The 18,888-nt window shown below is 48.2% G+C and overlaps 2 protein-coding genes across 3 annotated transcripts; one reads left to right on the top strand and one right to left on the bottom strand.

The window, feature by feature from the left end:
• Positions 1–3,417: 3,417 nt before the first annotated feature.
• LOC136581836 (uncharacterized) lies at positions 3,418–8,484 on the bottom strand. Its single transcript, XM_066582468.1, has 6 exons — positions 8,348–8,484; positions 8,151–8,258; positions 7,765–7,904; positions 5,159–5,255; positions 4,878–5,002; positions 3,418–4,243 (listed from the first exon to the last, which is right to left on the bottom strand). The coding sequence occupies exons 1-6, from the start codon at positions 8,430–8,432 to the stop codon at positions 4,067–4,069; spliced, it is 732 nt and encodes a 243-aa protein (XP_066438565.1). The 5' UTR covers positions 8,433–8,484; the 3' UTR covers positions 3,418–4,066.
• A 3,354-nt stretch (positions 8,485–11,838) lies between these two features.
• SPATA2L (spermatogenesis associated 2 like) lies at positions 11,839–18,268 on the top strand. 2 transcript variants are annotated; one of them, XM_066582558.1, is made up of 3 exons: positions 11,839–11,863; positions 14,254–14,557; positions 15,356–18,268. In XM_066582558.1, the coding sequence occupies exons 1-3, from the start codon at positions 11,856–11,858 to the stop codon at positions 16,280–16,282; spliced, it is 1,239 nt and encodes a 412-aa protein (XP_066438655.1). In that variant the 5' UTR covers positions 11,839–11,855; the 3' UTR covers positions 16,283–18,268. The 2 variants fall into 2 exon arrangements, with proteins under 2 accessions (XP_066438655.1, XP_066438654.1); XM_066582557.1 differs by lacking the exon at positions 11,839–11,863 and adding an exon at positions 11,912–11,995.
• Positions 18,269–18,888: the final 620 nt, after the last annotated feature.

Genomic DNA, 18,888 nt, shown 5'->3' on the forward strand with positions numbered 1-18,888 from the left:
ATACCAACGCTGCAGCTATGACCTGGGGCTCTCCTGCTGCCGGGTATCCTGATCCGCCGCTGCTGCCGGGTCTCCTCCTGCTGCCGCCAGGTCTCCTGGTGCCTCTTCTCCTGCTGCTGCCTATTCTCCAGGCGCCACCGCTGCCTCTTTTCCTGCTACCGGCTCTCGTCCACTCACCGCAGCTGCCATTGCCTCTCCTCCTGGCCCCGCTGCTGACGCCGCCTCTCCTCGTAGGCGCCGATGGCGCCTCTCCTCCTGCTCCTGCCGCTTCCTTGGGCACCGCCACTCCCTCTCTTGCCGCTGTCCTACCCGATGGACAACGGCACTTGGTGGCCAATCACAAGCTGGGGGTGTTACTCCATGTCAGAACTGCTGTATTATGTCGCCACCCCTAACTTCTGGTGGCGACATAACACACCAGTACCCTGCTATGCTATTAATGGGGTTGTCCATTTTTTTAAATCCCTGCTTTCCATGCCTAAAAATGATATAAGATCAAATACTCACCTCTTCCAGCTCCCAACGCCGCATCCTTAGGTCTCCCCTATAGCACTGTGTTGACTGGCTGCAGTCAGCGTGTTCGGGATGTGATAGCTGCAGGGCCAATCACAAGCCTCAACGTTCCAACGCAAACCTTTACGATTCGCTGCAGCAGCCTGTGGCATCCTGTAAACACACTGACTGCAGCCTGCCAACACAGAAACGACACGGAGAACGGAGCTGTGGTGAGCCATGAGAGGTAAGTATATGATATTTTATTATTTTTAGAATGTTTTATGGCAGAGGACTATTCCTCCAACCCCTTCATGTTGCAGGCACTTTTCTGTGTTTCCATGCAAGAGTCGTAACTTTTTATATACTTTTTGTAAACTTTTTTTTTTATTAGTTGCATTTTTTTAATGGTACGATTTAATGTACCGTGTAATGTATATGAGAAAATGTAACTGCGGTAGAATAGATAAAAACTCAACTGCACTATTGTTTTTTGTATTTCATTTCTATGTTCATTTTTGAAGGGTCAAAACTGTTGACTCTATTTAAATGCCACAGTCACTCTTGACCGCAGCATCTAAGTGGTTAACCGGTCGGGATTGGAATTATTTCTAATCCCAGCCATTGCAGACAGCTGTCATCTATATAATATAACAGGCATATGCATACTCCCTCTGCACACATGCAACATACATGTACATCCCATATCGCCATGGTGTTAATGATGCAATGGGAGGAGCCTACTCATCCTCAGCCTGGTTGTGTTTGCGAGCCGCACATAATGAGCCTCATTTATCAAAACTGTCTGAAAGAAAAAGTGGCTTTGTTGCCCATTGCAACCAATCACAGCACAGCTATCATTTTACCACAGCATTTCAAGAACTGAAAGCTGAGCTCCGATTGGTTGCTATGGCCGACAAAGCCAGTCTTACTATTAGACAGTTTAGATAAATGAGGTTTAATGTACTTTTCAACTCTCCAGTGTCAAGCCAAAGAAGAGAAGAAGCTACAAGATGTGAAACACTCAGTAGACAAAAGCTTTGTATCTGAGGGTAACATCTGCAAGAAGTTTGTGTTTTCTCAATATGTTCTTCCCTCGGGCTTTTTGACTCCCTAGAAACATATGGGCAAGCTAATTGGCTTAGAATTAGGGCTGCCATACTGTATATATGTACCACAGTCTGGGTACAAGCGTTCTCTGTGACATACATCAGCTTAGGTTGGTTTCATACCGTAGTTTTCGTTCCATAAGACGCACCCCCGAGCTGAAAAATAGGGAAAAAATATATTGAACTCACCCAGGGCAGACAAGGTTAGTGCCGAGCGACGGAGCAGAAGAAGCCGCAGAGTCTGAAAAAACGGAGCTCCGTGTCACAGCGGTCGTTCGGTGGAGGGAAGAAGCCGTTTGGTAGAGGCGGGGAGCAGCAGCAGTTCCCGCCGGCGCTCACCACCAATCAGTGGATTGTATTGGCGGCAACTGTTGATTAATTGCACTTTTGTTCGTGTGATTGGGCGTTTAACGCGCGATCATGCTGACTAAATTGCGATTACACGTTAAATGTGCAATCACGCGAAAAAATGGCGGTGGTGATAAATTTCACCACATTCGCTCTATAAGACACAGTGACTTTTTCCCCCCACTTTGGAGGGAAGAAAAGTGTGTCCTATAGAGCAAAAAATACTGCATGTTTTTTGAGTCAGTGGTGTTTTTCGCAGTCGCAGCAGGGTGTAAAATTGACATTTTTTCTAGAGTTTTTACATAGGTTTCTCTACACGTAAAACGTAAGGGAAAACAAGACCTTAAAAATGTGTAAATAAGGAAAATCGCAACCTAAAAATGCCCTAAAAATTGGCCGTACATGTTTAAAAAACACCAGGTTTTTATTTTTTGATCCGGTTGATATTTAATTTTTTTTTTCAGGAAACTTCAAACAAATCAGTACTTTTTTCTTTCATGGCTCCGTTGTATCCAACTTTTTGTTGCAAGTTTGTACTTATACACAGGAGGCGCAACCAAATACCTCTCTTGTAGCATCTTCTTACCATAAACTTTGTACGGGACCCTGTTTGTTCTTTAACGGGACTGAAAAACGAAACAATCTCCTTTTGTCCATCAAGTTCAAAAATAGGATCCTGATGGAAACTTGTCAAACGGACACTTTAAACCATGACGTACGGCGCCATTAAAGACCTATGAGTACGTTAACTGACCCATTCGGAGAATTAAAAGAAAATAAAAGATTCATGTGGACGCTTGCATTGGAAGGACGGACGAACAGAACATGTAAAGACCCTAAAAAAGCGCAAAAACCTTCCCGACAACAGATCTGTTTGAAAATGGTCATAGATACAACGATCCATTAAAAAAACACACACAGTTCTTAAAAAAATTCCTGTTGTTTCCTGAAAAAACCTGGATGAAAAAACATGGTGGGAACTGGCCGTAAATATATTTGCGCAACCTTTCACATTGGAACTTGCAGAGAATCATTGTGAAAGGAGACAAACGTTGGCACATGATTGGCTAGAAGGTCCAAAAAGTCTACACAAAAAGTTGAGAGTTTGTAGTGGGAAACACCGTGTGTAGTTGTACAAGTAGGCGCCACACTAATGAACGTGTGATACTATGGGTGGCATGCTCACAGAGGTTGGTACAGATGCTCACCGCTGCTGCTAGAAGAATGGATTGTTGGCCAGCTGTACCAGCTCAGATTATGGAACAGCTTTTATATTTGTGACCTCAATTTGCTCTGCATTTCACATCTCCTTCTCCAGCCGTCACTCAGCGAAGGATCCTCTTTCCTTCTACCAGCAGCGTTCATAACCCCTTCATCTTTGGTCCTCCACCGGCGCCCAACGTGGGACATATGGCCACTTGCTGCAGCGGTACATGAATAATTTGGGTTTACATACACGACATGCAGGAATGTTATTTCATCAAGTTTTATTGAATTTACACGGAACAGTCCAACTGAGATTGGATTGGTGAGGAAAGGAGAGGGGGGATGTAGGAGCCATCAGAGATTACAGCAGATGGTAGGGATGGATTTATGAAATTATCTCTTCATTATTAAACTCCCAGAGAAATGGAAAATAGAACGATCACGTGTTAAGACGCAGGCTGCACTAGATGGGGGCTGTAGACTTTAGCGGCTGCCCTACACTGGTGGACGACCCTGATGTCCATCACGCTGTGGAATAGATCGGGAATACTAATATTCTACAGAGTTTCTTCAAGGGATTGTTCAGTAGGAATCTGGTCCTCAGGTCTTTAGTTGGTTCCTTGACAACCAAGGCAAGGCATTGGAAGAAGCGGTGGTGTCCTGACGAGATGGGCCTCTGGGAGTGTTTCCAAAAGATAAGACACCTAAAATCTCTCCCCAAGTAGACCATATAGGAACTATGGTCAATGGAGAGCTATCAATGGTGGTCTTGATGTTCTTCAAGAAGTTGTGAGGTTACTGGACGGGATGAGGTGTGACATCACTGTACACACGGTCTTGGTGGAGGGGATTGTTACAGTTCACACAAGGGATATGAGTCAGGTGTTGTTCATGGGGACTTGTCCCAAAGCTCAGAGCTTCCCTTCTATGATAAGAGTCTTGAGGTCGGTGGTGGAGTTGGCACACAGCACCGTGTGGGACACCTTTCTTTTTTCCACCAAGGATGCAACTGCTTCTCCTACCTCCAAATGACTCACATACCCCGGTCCGAGACGCTCCGGGGGCGCCACTCCCATGTTGATTTTTACCTAATAATGACAAAAACAGGAGATGTTGGTGAGATTACAGAAGCTCTCTATAAGTATGGTTGAGGACCATCATTGAGATTCTTAACCACATGATCCACAACTTGAGCTGCATTTACATGGGCGAGCGGGATATGTGATTTTCACTGTGAATGTGATGTGATTTGCAAGGCAATCACATTGCATCGCCGAACATGTGATTTTCACGGGCATGAAAAAAATCACATTTATTACATAGGATAACTTTAATATCACATCGCATTCACTTGGAACTTGCATGTACATGCGATTGAAATGCGAGTTTTAAGTAACCCAAAAGAAATAATGGGCGAGTTTTCTGCAATTTTGTAGAAAAATAGGACAAGCTGCATGTTTACTGTCTTGCGGGAGGGAAAAAACTTGCACATGTAAATAGACTCATTGAAAACAGTGGGTTCTATTTCCGTGCAGGTTTTGTGTATATCGCAACGCACAAAACACACATGGGAAATTCGCCCATGGAAATAGAGCTTTAGAGCAGATCTGTTCACTGTTATTATGTGACGGCCCCAAGTACTACATATGACATTATGACTAGATCCCACATATACCCCCTTATTTTTCCATATCCCCCAATGTTTAGCCATACTTTACAAACCTCATTCAGTTTACAAGGAACATCTGGATATTCCTCACGAACCACCTGAGAAAACGCCAGAGCTCCTGCTGCGCCCAAGGTTAGGAATCCAGTGCCAGGCATAAGCAGACGTTCGCCAGCGCCACCTATGATAATGTGAAAAACTAAAGTAAACTTCAAGAAAACTCAATGAACATTACAGATATACATCGGGGCAACATGAAAGGATCCTCAACTTGAGTCGTGATCATTAGTCAGGCACTATGGAAGTGACAGGTTAGCAGATGACTGGGACCACCTACCGGTAATAAAGGTATAGGTCCCATTTGGGTTATCTTTTACCAGTGGAAAGAAAGCCTTCCAGGATGTAAAGGTGCTGAGAAGGAGAGTGTCCAACACCTGCAGACGGAAACAACTCGTTAGTTGGCAAATGTGTTACACAATTATTTGGATTTAGTCCTGAGCGCTTCGCCTGAAATGTTGTGACCAGTGAATAGATATTCATTCAGTTAGTATTTTCTGTACCAACGGAACTACCAATAACTTCAGCACAGAGGACATATTATATAGGCAGAGCTGTGATACCCCACAGATAGGTAACAGGCGATGGATGGAGGGATAGATAGATAGATATGAGATAGATATGAAACAGATAGATAGATAGATAGATAGATAGATAGATAGATAGATAGATAGATAGATAGATATGAGATAGATAGATAGATAGATAGATATGAGATAAATACAGATACATGAGAGATAGACAGGAGATAGATAGATAGATAGATAGATAGATATGAGATAGATAGATAGATAGATAGATAGATAGATAGATAGATAGATAGATAGATATGAGATAGACAGATAGATAGATATGAGATAGATAGATAGATATGAGATAGATACATAGATATGAGATAGATAGATACATAGATATGAGATAGATAGATAGATAGATAGATAGATAGATAGATAGATATGAGATAGATAGATAGGAGATAGATAGATAGATATGAGATAGATAGATAGATAGATAGATATGAGACAGAGAGATAGATACAGATAGATGAGAGATATATATTAGATAGATATGAGATAGATAGATAGATAGATAGATAGATAGATAGATATGAGATAGATAGATACAGAGATAGATACATAGATAGATAGATATGAGATAGATAGATAGATAGATAGATATGAGATAGATAGATAGATAGATAGATAGATAGGAGATAGATAGATAGATAGATATGAGATAGATAGATACAGAGATAGATACATAGATAGATAGATATGAGATACATAGATAGATAGATAGATATGAGATAGATAGATAGATAGATATGCATTTGAATTTAGCCCTTAGCTTGTAACACTGCGCGTTATTCCTGTGTGAGTTCCGTCAAATTGTGATATATGGACAGAACGCGCTCAGAAAAAGAACGCATTCATTTGAATGGGTTTATGGCGTTTTTCACTCAGACCGCTAATTCAAGTTTAAAAGCTTGTCCTACACTTGTGTGAGCTCTGCATGAGAATAGGATATGTAATATGTGGTATCCCGCACATCGGACAGGGTGCTCTGCGATATCTGGGGCGTACCTCACATCGCCCGTGTTAATGCTTCCTTATGAGTGAGTCTTGTTGTGGATCCGCATGACATTCTGCTCGTACCACAAGCATTGGACACAGATTGTATCCCCTCATTTGAAGAGGTGAAAGCTGCGCTGAAAATCCGCTGCCTAAATTGGTGGGCGGCAGAGTTAAAACCCGCAGATAAATTTAGGGTTCAGATTTTTTTCCATAGCTTGTGGATGAGATTTTGGGAACCTCATCCGCTCTGCTGGTACTGTAGACGCTGCGGATTTTCTGCACCGATTCCACTGCTGAAAATCCGCAGCCTTTCCGCTCCGTGTGGATATCCCCTTGGGGTGCGTTCACACGTGGCGGATTTTTGTGTCGTTCAGCATCAGAGCTTGCCAAGGATTTGGGTGCCGACCCTTCAATTGAAGGGATGAAAGCTACCGTGGATCCACCGCAAACGGTGTGGATTTTGACACGGGGCTTGATGCGCTGCTGATAATCCACGGCCAATCCGCCACATGTGAAGGCGTGTATTTACAAGCGAAATGTAAAATTCTCATGCGCGACTCGCATGGCACGTTATGTGTCTTAGGCCGGCTTCACACTGCGTATGTGCATGCGCTTTTGCAGAAAAATTGCATATTTGCGTATTTTACTGCACTTTTCGCAGGCGCCAAAAATATACGCTGATGCTCTCAGCTATCCAAATGGCCAAATTCTTTAATGAGTGCAGATGTGTTCTTTTCCACTTTTTTTCGGCGCTACGCAATTGTGCACACGAAATATTCGCTTGTGAATGAGCCCCTTAAATTCAATTAGCTCTATTTTCTGCGTAAAGGTTTCATGCGCAAATGAGCGCGCCAATCTGTCTGTGTGTATGCGGCCTTGTGTGCGAACATCGCCCATGTGAATAAGACCGTAGCGTGACTTTGCGGCAGGCTGTCTATCCATGCTACGGCCAATGTCTGAGAATGTCTACCCAGTAACGTCCGGCTGTGTAACTAGAGTTGTAGCAGTGCTGAGTTGGTTCCATGAAGTAGAGCCGAATATATCAAGGTGACCTTGGACACCAACAACAAAGCCAAGTTTGCACTCTTTTGTCGCCTTTTGCGTAGATTCGTAGATAAATCTACCATATGAGAACAGATGGCGATCACGAAAACCAATTCTTTCAAAACTCCCTCATTTAGATTGTAAGCTCTTAGGACAAAAACCACGAGCATGCCAAGACAGATCTGCGGTAGAAGACACTATAGTCGTAATGACTTACAACAAAAAATGATCAATGCCATAACTCTATGCAAGTTGATGGCCACCGTACCCTCTGCAGCTCTTGCAGCGACTGTGTGTGGGGCGGACCACCTTGCCACCAGCTGAACCCCAGCGAAGACACCACATCGGTCACCTTTCCCACTCTGCTGAGCAGAGCCGCTGCCGCCTCCTGTGCCCCCTGCTCCGAGCCTGCACAAAACCCAAATATAAAGGGTCAACGCGCCAGACAGTGCTGCAGGCGGCCCCCTCGGAGCGATACGTCTGAAATAAAATGGGCAATAATGGACATAAATGGAGCGGGGGATTAGAGAAATATGGATTCCACATGTTGTGCGGAGCTGTAATCCCCATAATCTTCATCTTACTCCTAGTCCACATCCCATGAGCAGATGACAGTTGGGTACCTCCGTGCTTCTCCTCCGCATCATGTCTTACCCACATCTCCGACCATGGTGTGCAGGCTCTCTCTGTGCCCCGCTGGCACAAAACCCGTCAGCTTCTCCAAGCGGGCATGATCCCTGGAAATCACTGCCACCTGGAACCCTGCGGCGAGGAGGAGGACAACGCTAAGATAGCAACTGCTTAAGGTGCTCCAAAGAAGTCCAACGCCAAAACCACCAGCTCCTTCCTACCTTTTTCCAAAAGACACTTGACAATTCCTGACCCAACAGTACCAGCGCCCCCAAGAACCAGAACCAGCCGCTGCGACGAGGACATGGTGACCGCTTCACTCCTCCGACCACAAAGACAAGTACGACAATCAAATAGAGAGACTCTATATTAATAGTCAGCTCTTCATGGCACCTCCCAAATATGCCTCATACCTCCTCAACGACTCCCACCCAAACCAAACCCCACCCTCCCATCCAACCTCCTCCTCCGCTTTATACAATTCCTCCAGTAGTCAGGGATACGTCAAGACTGATTGCAAGCTCTTTGGGATAATTAAAAAAAATAAAAAAATTAAAAAAAAAGGACTTTTGGCCGACGTTTACGTATGAAGAATAAGGAAGAGGTCCGTAGGCGAAGGAAGGGTTAATAATAAGTCGCGTCATAAGAGGGAAGTTTATAAAAGTCATCATGTTCCGTAACGCATATCATCTATTGGGACCGCGGCTGTAAATATAGCGCAGCTTGGGCTTGTCCTGGCAGTGAGCGCCCCCTGGTGGCAGTCCGCAACCCAACATATAAAAACGGAGAAAGTTCTACATTATATGATAAGATTAACCCTTTCTCACTTTTTGGGTCTTTTCATTTTTTTTACTCCTTACTTTAAAAAAATCGCAACTTTATTATTTGCCATTTGGGGGGGGGGAGGGGCTTGCTTTTAGCGGGACAAGTTGTATTTTTTAATCATACTATTTAACATAGAAAAGGCGAAACTTCCAGGATTTTACCCGAAGACAAAAACTTCATCCGTATTCCATAACGATCAAAAGCAACATGGAGAAGCGCAAAAGATAAAAGCCGTAGAGCGCTGGCGTCGCGTTTCCAGACTACATTGTACTGCAGTGTATTATCGTAAGGTCTCAGGTTCCCTACTGGGACATAAAAAGGTTTTTAAAAAAATAGTAAAAACAAAAAATGCAGAAAATAGTGAAGAAAAAAAAACTTTTTTGCGCACTTTCCCCTCTTTGCTTCTAAAACAATTTTTAAAAAAATAAACCCCACATATTTGGTATCAGCGTATCCCTCACAACCTGTAGAAGAAATAAACTTTGCAGGCGCGATATCGAGCCATGAATCACGGCCCTCGTATTGCGCTCACCAACATGCGAAGTGCCCGCGTATGCAAGGCGTTTTTATGTCAAGCAAATGGCGCGATGCTGCTGCCGGCCCCATTGAAAACAATGGCGCTGCGATGCGAGAGCGCGCCCAAAGATAGAACATGCCGCGATTGTTTCCCGCAAAACATTGCTTATGTGAATGACTCCGTTCAAAAAAATGCGGTTCATATTCGCGCTTCTCACAACGCACAAATGTCGAGCCCGTGTTAAGCCTTAAAAGAAATTAAAAAAGGAGCCAGAATGATTAAATTTGTAAAAATGGAATAAAAGAGATTAACCCTTTGCAATCCAATTTCGGATTCAGGGTTTCCTAGGGAGCTTTCTCTTTCTGCCATTATACAATGGCGCCATCTGCTGGCTAGAGCCAGTACTGCTGTATGGGACATGCAGGAGAGGCCCCCGACAACATAGCGGCCAGTAATCTACAGTAACAATACCCTGCCGGACGTCTTCCGACATCGGAGCTGTACAGCCTTCAATCAGAATGTCTGAAGACGTCGTGGATTGGAAAGGGTTAAAACAGACATATATGCCCTAAAACCGTACCAATAAAAACTACAGCGCGTTACGCTTAGTCCTCGTGTCCGCGAGCGCGCACGGATTCCAAGTATGGAATCGCGCAATGGTTTCCAGCCATGCCGCAGACAGGGGGCCAAAAAGCACACTTTACTCGCCCGTACGGACGCTGCGGGTCTCCCCTCCGTCGCGGCCGAATCTTCTTTCCTCTTCCCGGCGGATGTGCGCGGTACGCTAGCAGTGTGCCGAGCGCATGCGCCGTGCTTTCTTTTTTTGGAATCTCCTGCTCTCCCACAGATCCATGGTGCAGTCGCAATAACAGGTGTGGCTGCGCCGCGGATAGGACGGCTTCCATTGACTCCACACATGAAAACGGAGCACGCCGCGATTTCTTCCCGCACGGCGGGAAAAAAAAAAATCACATCTGCATACATTAAATTGCCCTAATGCGTCGCTATGGGCTTCTAGAGCCGCGGATCTCCCGCCCGCGGACATTGGGCCTTCGGCCGCACTCACACCACGTTGTCGGTAAAGCGGCACGTCTTAAACGCGGCGTTTTACCGTGATTTTGATTGGCGTTTTCAAACGCATGTTACTGTGTTCGACAGCGTTTTTTAACGCACCCCACCGTTGTTCAGATGCGTTAAACAGCGCCAAAACGTGCGAAAATAGAACAGACGCCGTTCGAAAATCGTGTGCTTAGAAACGCCGCGCTAATCGCGTTACAAAGCGGGCTGTGTGAGAGCGGACTCTTGCGGCATAATAAATCCCTTAAAGTCAGTGCGTCCTTATGGCCAAAACAGGCCGTGTCCTTCAGGGTTAATCTAAGTCCGCTGTCACACGGCGTATTTTATATTCGTGCGTTGCCGTATTTCACAGACCGGACATGAGCCCATAACGGCTTATGCCGCAGGGTGCCGCCAAATCCGCAGGTCTCAGCGATACGGAATTGCGGGCCGGTTTTAGGCCATTTTCAATTCCGCATCAAACCTGGCAGGCGGCCTGCGGAGTTCGGTGCGGCATTTACGGCGGTTTGCGCGGACTATTCCGTTCTGCGTGGAAGGTCCCTCACAGCGTACGGCACGGACTCTGGAGCGCGACTTGCATACGACTGTCTGAACGCGCCCTAATAATGATCTGCCCAGCGCAGTCCTCGTATGTCTGCCGCCAGCTTTGGCGCTCGTTCGCATCCGAGTTATTAAATTACCAATTAAACAGCACATCACGCCGCGCTATTTTTTACAGTAATACGCCAGACACTGTAGCGTAAACCTTGGGGCCTCCGTTACAGTCGGTGTGACCCGTCCGGCATCGCTGGGGTCTGTTATACGCCAAATCCGGTGATGCAGTTATTTTTAATTGGCCGTTTCAATGAATGGGCGCACGGTTGTGTGTTTTGCAGTACAGTTAAAACACGCACACGCGCACGCAAATATGCAACGCCTGTGCGTAAATATGCAGCACGAATGCGTGTACAACAGCAGAACTGTGAATGCAGCTCTGGAGTACAGTGGAGATGAGCAGTGCCTGAGGTGTTCTGAATTACTGTTCCATGCAGCCCTCAACATTACATGTATGACTGAACATGTTAATTCGGGGCCGCTGGGGGGACTACAAGTCCCAGCACAGAGAGGTCCAGCTTTCTCCACACCGCGCGCACTTCCCCTTCCCCCGCAGACACTCTCTATCAGTGACCGGCTGCTCAGGAGTCCTCCGCCAATCAGGGTGCAGATCAGAAATAATGGACCAATCAGCGCAGATATCATCACGTCAATCACCGGGCAGAATCCTATTAGTGACGAGGGGCGGGGCCACACCAGGAAGTCAGTGGAGTTGGATGAGCAGGTGAGAGGGAGCGCTGAGTGCTGCGGGGACACAGCCGGTAGGGGGCGGTGTGGTGGGGGCAGTGAGTGGAGACATGGCTTGTACAGCTAGTGGAGTCACAAGGCGTCGGTAGATAATGGGGGCTACCGGCAGGTGAGAGGGGGGCGCGGGCACACCTAGTGGTGAGAGGCAGGAATGACAAGCTTCTAGGTGCTAGAGGGGAAAACTTGGGGAACGGCTGAAAAATGGGGCATCCATTAGTAATTGTATGGGTGATAGTGGAGGGGCAGTGTTAGGTGGGTGACAGCGGGGGGGGGAGGGTGCAGTGTTAGGTTGGTGACAGTGGAGGGCGCAGTGTCAGGGTTGGTGACAGTCGGCGGAGGGCCCCAGGTCAGGGTGGGTGATAGCTGAGGGCGCAGTGTCAGGATGGGTGACAGTCGGCGGAGGGCACAGTGTTAGGGTGGGAGATAGTCGGCGGAGGGCACAGCGTCCGGGTGGGTGAGAGCCGGCGAAGGGCACAGCGTCAAGTGGGTGATAGCTGAGGGCGCGGTGTCGGTGTGGCGACGGTCGGCGGAGGGCGCAGTGTCAGGGTGGGTGAGAGTCGGCGGAGGGCACAGCGGCAGGTGGGTGATAGCTGAGGGTGCAGTGTCGGGATGGTGATGGTCGGCGGAGGGCGCAGTGTCAGGGTGGGTGATAGCTGAGGGTGCAGTGTCGGGATGGTGATGGTCGGCGGAGGGCGCAGTGTCAGGGTGGGTGAGAGTCGGCAGAGGGCACAGCGTCAGGTGGGTGATAGCTGAGGGTGCAGTGTCGGGGTGGTGACAGCGGAGGGCGCAGTGTCGGGTGGTGACGGTCGTCAGAGGGTGCAGTTTAGGATGGTGACAGTCGTCAGAGGGTGATGCAAATAGAACACAAGGTGGAGCTTCCTGGAGATGGTTTGGGTGTGACTCACAGGTCTGTGGTAAACAGGTGCCAGCAAGTGCTGCCCAGCAGTGTGCCAGGCAGTGGATGACCGAAGCCAGGATGCAGAATATAGGGGGTGCGGCGCAGTGCTCTGCACACGGAGGAGGCAGAACATTCACAGCCAACGCTCTTTTATCAATTACAGCAGCACAAAAGAAGCGTTTCGAGGCGCACAGCCCCTTCCTCAGTAATGCTGGACAGCGCCTGCAGAGGTCCCCGCAACCACACGGCTCCGGCCAGACCTCCCATCTGTTTGTTCACTCGTGCCGCCTGTTTATACAGCCGATACATCGTCGGCTCGGTTGGTCGTTCACATTCGCTGTACGACTGACCGATAAGGATCAGAATTTCAGAAAAGTGATGGCTGGCATTTTTGTATGGCGCTCGCCCTGCGTCCGTGGGTAAAATGCACCTTGACAAGCGTTTGGGCGGCTTCACATTGGCGATTAAACCACACGATTTTACGGCGCTGCGAAAAATCGCAAAATTATGAAGCCAATGGCTTCCTTCACTTGCGCCATGCAGCGTGAAAACAAAATCGCAGAATGTCCGTTCTTTTTGCCATCTCGCCCATTGTTTCCAGCAGCAGCGCCGGCCCCTTTGAAAACAATGGGAGATGATTGCGATCTTTTGCCACTGCTGTCACAGCTGTGGCAGGGGATTCCTTCATCCCCACGGGGAGTCCCCTCATCACTGTTCATTGATTAGGGGACTCCCCGTGGGGATGAAGGAATCCCCTGCCTCTGCTGTGACAGCAGTGGCAAAGGATCCCAATCATCTTCCATTGTTTTCCATTGGGCTGCCGCCGCCCCATTGTGAGCAATGGGAGAACATCACGATCCCCTGCCGCAGCTGTGACAGCCGCAGCAGGGGATTCCTTCAGCCCTGCTGGAATGTGAGATGGTTTCCCTGCGAGAACTCCTCGCATCCAGGGCTTTTCAGAAGGATTGCGAGGGCGATATCGGGGCGTCTATCACACTCAGATATCGCCCTCGCCAGTGTGCAGGAGACCTTAGAGGGAGGCCATTTGGGATCCCTGGATGCCGATTGGGGATTTTAAATGCTACTATCAGAGTGGACAGCGGCATTTAAAGGGTTAGAAGCCATGATCGGTGTGAACGCTGATCATAGCTGTTACCAGTGGATGTCAATAACAGCTGACACCCGCCATGTATGGGATGGGCTCAAGGCCCGACCGCGCTCCATACACAGACCCCCAACGGGCACCATACATGTACGGCACATATCAGGATGGGGATGAGTGAAGTCAGGTTTACATTTTGTGACCCGGTGCCTTTCTCCACATCCAGAAGGCTGCGCTCCCAGTAATCTTTGCTTCTACCTCTTGGTTGGAGGGTGCCGACGGGGACAGTTACGGCACGGAGGACCCGCTTGGTATAGCCCAGTCGCTGTGTGCATGTTCTTACTCTCATCTCCCATCTATGTCCCAGGATGAGTGCAGACTCCCTTCTCGCTCAGTACAACATCTGGCTGCTCGCCGCTCCCAGCTCCGGACCGGTGGCTCCGTGCACAGATGACAGGACCATCGACAGGGTGAGACAGCGGATCCTGGAAGATCCGGACCTGCACCGCGCTCTCCAGAATGATGCCTTCACCTTGATCAGCAGTGGACTCCAGGGCCGAGACGACCCGCTCCTGGCATTACAGCATCTGGCTGGCGCCTTTCAGACGCTCGAGGAGGCGGCGCTCCATCTTTATTTTACTCCATGGAGGAGAGAATTCCATACTATAAAGGTAACACATTATAATGGTGGCTGGAACCGGCGTGGAGCGTAGGGGTACCGCGGTGAAGCTGTATACACCTATAGGTCTTCTCTGTGGGCGGAAGTGCACACTGGAGAACACTATGGACAACATGTCCACGAGGGTGTGAAGTAGCTGCAGAGGAGATTCGAGGAGGACGGCAGAACGGACATTGCAGTGGCCAGCACCCGGTCCCAACTCCATTGGGTTTGGTAGATTTCAGGGCTGGCTTGTGCAGTAAACTCTTGGCTGGACCTGGGTTCAGGAAGAGACCCTCATGGTAGTGCAACCATGTCCATAATGCCCGAAACATGGGCAGCGTTAACGTTGGACATGTACTTACATCATGCCTGTGTTATTCTGAAACGCTGTAGCGTTTGAAGTTTGACTGGGAAGGGCGCGCCGAGTCCAGGGGACGGGCCGCACCAGCCTCTCCCTGCCCGGTCGTGTAGAGTGACAGCGCTCTCGCAGCTCGCGTATAGAAAGAGCGCCGTCACTCTACACAACCAGGCATGGAGAGATTGGTGCGGCCGGTCCCCTTGACTCAGAGCGCACTTCCAAAGTCAAACTTTCAGAATAACACAGACATGATGTGCATACGGGTCCTACGTTCGCTGAACATGGTTCGGGCCGCATGTACCTAGTCACCGGTTCCCTTTAATGGTCCTTATGGAAGCAAGTACCTTCGGATGCTCTTTCTATGCCCGCTCAATGGTCATCTGATAACTTAGCCAATTTCTTTAATTTCTCATTAAATTGCTCATTATGTTCCTTCTCCTCTCCCCCCAGACGTACTCCGGCCACTATGTGCACACGCTGGAGGCCGCCCTGCCTCAGGATGCCATATTCCAGGCCCTCCGAAGATTAAACTATGAGCCAGAAGAAGATGGGACTTCCCTGAAGATACGGGTCCCACCTGCACCGCAGGCTCTTGCTATGGCCGCACTTGGCTTCCTGGCTGCTCAACTGGAATGTAACATCTTAGCCGACCTTGCGTCTTGCTCAGGATCTACTGTAGTAAATGGGGCTGATCTCATCCAAGAAAGAAGAGGCTGGCGAGGTGAAGATGCCTGCCGGAAAAGACTGCAAAAACTGGTATCAGAACAAAGAACAGTCCCTGTTGCCAAGTCTTCCAGTGACGTCATTGCAGCTGCCAATGGAGAAGTATTCTACCAACCGCAGCATTGTGACCGTTGCCACAACCCTTCGGAAAAGCATGCAAATGGGGGCTGTAGAACGGACAGTGACCACCATGTCCGTAGCAATCCGCATCAGCCATGCCACACCCAAGTACCACGCAAGGACTCTGCCATGCATGACTGTGTCTTTGTAGAAGAGTCTGTAGAGCAGTGCTGTGCCCAGTGCCACACTTTCCACGGCTCATTCTGCTCCGCTGTTAACCATTGTAGAGATAAAGGACATAGGATAACCCAAGTAACACCCTCCGAGAAGATGCAAGCAGTGATGGAGGAGCAAAGGAGGAAATACCAGCTTCACTGCTGCTTGCAGCCGGGGGACTTGCCCCATTACCGCTGCGGTCACTGCAGACAACTTCATTACATAAACTGCAAGGGGGTACAACAGTGCCGACACCAAGGGCACAACGCCAGCATGATTATGCTGGAGAGGGATCAGAAGCTATGGCTTCAGCGCAGCTTGATGGATCTGATGTTACTTTGCAAGAACGCACCAGCAAGCGATGGTGCCTCTGCGTGACGTAACAAAGGAGAGAAAAACGTCTTTCCAAACGCAATACAACACTTTAGAGTTTACACGATGTATATGGCAGGTACACTATGGAAACGAAGAAGGGTATGGCTCCATACTAGAGAGTCACGGGCGCCTCTGTATACAGAGAGTAACAATGCTTCTACAAGGAGATGGGTCAGCAATTCGGCATCCAGTGGAACGTGGCAATCACTTCGTCAGACTGATAACGGACAAAGCCTGAGCATTCAGTTGGACAGTGGTACGGTATGGCGCCATCGATGTATACAGGCGCCGTATTACAGCTCCATACCTCTGAGTTATAGTGCCGTAATACAGGTATGTGAATGAGCCTAAGTGTTAGAGGCGTTATCAGACCCCGAAATCTTTCAAAACCTGCTCAGGCCGGTGGAAAAGCCTTAAAAGGAATCATCCCACCTCACCCTTGATCCCCCGTTACTCCCAACTGTCTGCGGTAACAGCGCTGACCTCTTGCCAACAGGACATGTGACTGCTGGGATTGGCTGCAGCCGTTACATTCCTCTGGTTTTGGTGACGTCATCGCTGCAGTGGTGGATAGCAGCAGGGGACCGGACAAGGTGGGGGTGACTGTTTTCCTACTATCCCTAAGCAAGTTTCAACATTTTTGGGGGTCTGGATAACCCCCTCAAAGGAATTGTCCCGGCATGAGAATTTAAAGAAAATGGATCCAAATATTTTAAAACCATAAACGCAGCGGTACTCGCCCCTCCTCTCCCCTGGTGCTGCAGCCCAGCAGTCTTCCCGGTCTTTGTAATCAGAGGCTACAGTGGTCACGTGGACTTCTCCTGGTATCACTGCTCAAATGTTGGGAGCCTGATGCCAGGAGAAAGGCACATGACCGTCGCAGCTTCTGATTGGCTGCAGTGGTCAGGTGGTAGCTATTCTTGAACAAAGACTGGTAGGGCCGTGGGATCTGCAGCACTTGATCGCTGTGGGTAGGGCGGGTAATACCGGGGGGGGGGTTTTATTAGATTTGGATCCCTTTTTAAAAAAAACGCCTCACTCCCAGACAACCGTTTTACTGCATTTCGTGGTGGTGTTATTGCGTGATGTCATTTTAGTGACATCATCGAACCCACCAGAAAGCACTATGGCTTCTACCGATAATAGTGCAGATTTAGCTACATGATAAAGTATGAAACTGTGCGATTTAGATGCATGAAAAATCTTGTCTGGTTTCCTTCTCCATGCAGCTTTTTTGCACTGAAGAGCAGTTAGACAATCCAAATCACTTAGGAGAACTACTAAATTAGTCCCGTTATCGGTATTTCCTGCTATGGGGTCACATCTAAACACAGTGGGATGCAGATCTGTATTTCAATCTACACAGCCTTATAGGCAGTAAATACAGGCTCCTTAAAGGGGTTGTCCCACTTCTAGCTGTTTTGTTGTCTGCTTCCTGCATCTCCGTACATGGCACAGTGGTCCAGGTTGGTACTGCAGTCCTTTTAGTGTGAATGGAACATAGCCTGCAGTACCAACCTGGGCCACTGCACAGTGTACGGAGCTGGTTGCTTCCTGCAGCACAATAGCTAAAAATGGGACAACAGTTTTAATGGAAAATGTATCCACCGGCGGGATGCTGACAAGGTGAAAGTTGAGCAATTCCTTAATAATTGAGGCAAACAATAATATATACTTGTGGCGTATAAAATAACATTAAGCTTCGACCAGGTTATCCTGCTACCATCTCATAACCGCATGCCATCGACTACTAACAAGAAGATAAATGATAATCTCAGTGATATACAAGTGATTTTCTTTTCCCCAAAAATGTGATCTGTGCCTGAAGCTCTACATTAAAATCAATGCAGAATCCAATGTCTTACGATTCTTGTGGTCCGCGGTTTGGACAGACCTTCCCAGCAGCCCGATGGAGAGTGTCCGTGTGCTCTCCATATACAGACTGAATACAGGCCGTGTGAATGCGCCCGCAGGGTACCTTTACACACAGGAGATTTGTTAGACATGTTTGTGACTGCCCCATTCATCTAAGTGGGACTTGCAGAGATGCTGCGGACGCACCGAGGGGGGGGTAGAATGTTTGTACAAACACTAAAATAAAAGGTCTGCAGGAGATTCCACTGTAGTTAGTAGAATAACGCCTCCCGATGGATGGAACACAGCATGAAGATACGTTGGTACGGCCGGCACGCTGGGTCACTCCTACCATGTACCGGTCACAGTATCCAATCAGTATGCTCACTGAGTCTGTTCTGGAGTCCTGAGGTCTGGTGGGTAGGGGGGGGGGGGGGGGGGGGGGTATCAAATTCCTAATGGAAACTCCAACAAAGTGCAGCAGCTGATAGAAGCTGATCCGATCGCAGGTTTTATTTTCCAAAAAGCTTCTGCCAGAATGAGATCGGCCGGTTCAGTAACGGCTGCAGACGACGGGCCGACTTCTCTTCTGCACTAGTTTTGATAACACGTTATTTTGTATACACTGGGGTGTTATTGTGAGGACAGGCCGATGATACATAGTGAGATCTGCTGCAGAGCGCCTCTAATCCGGGCCGGCCTTTGAATTGCAGTGAATCCATTAATTAATCATAGTGAGAATAGTGAGTGCAGCT

The sequence above is a fragment of the Eleutherodactylus coqui genome, chromosome 11, assembly GCF_035609145.1.
Source record: "Eleutherodactylus coqui strain aEleCoq1 chromosome 11, aEleCoq1.hap1, whole genome shotgun sequence".
NCBI lineage: Eukaryota > Metazoa > Chordata > Amphibia > Anura > Eleutherodactylidae > Eleutherodactylus > Eleutherodactylus coqui.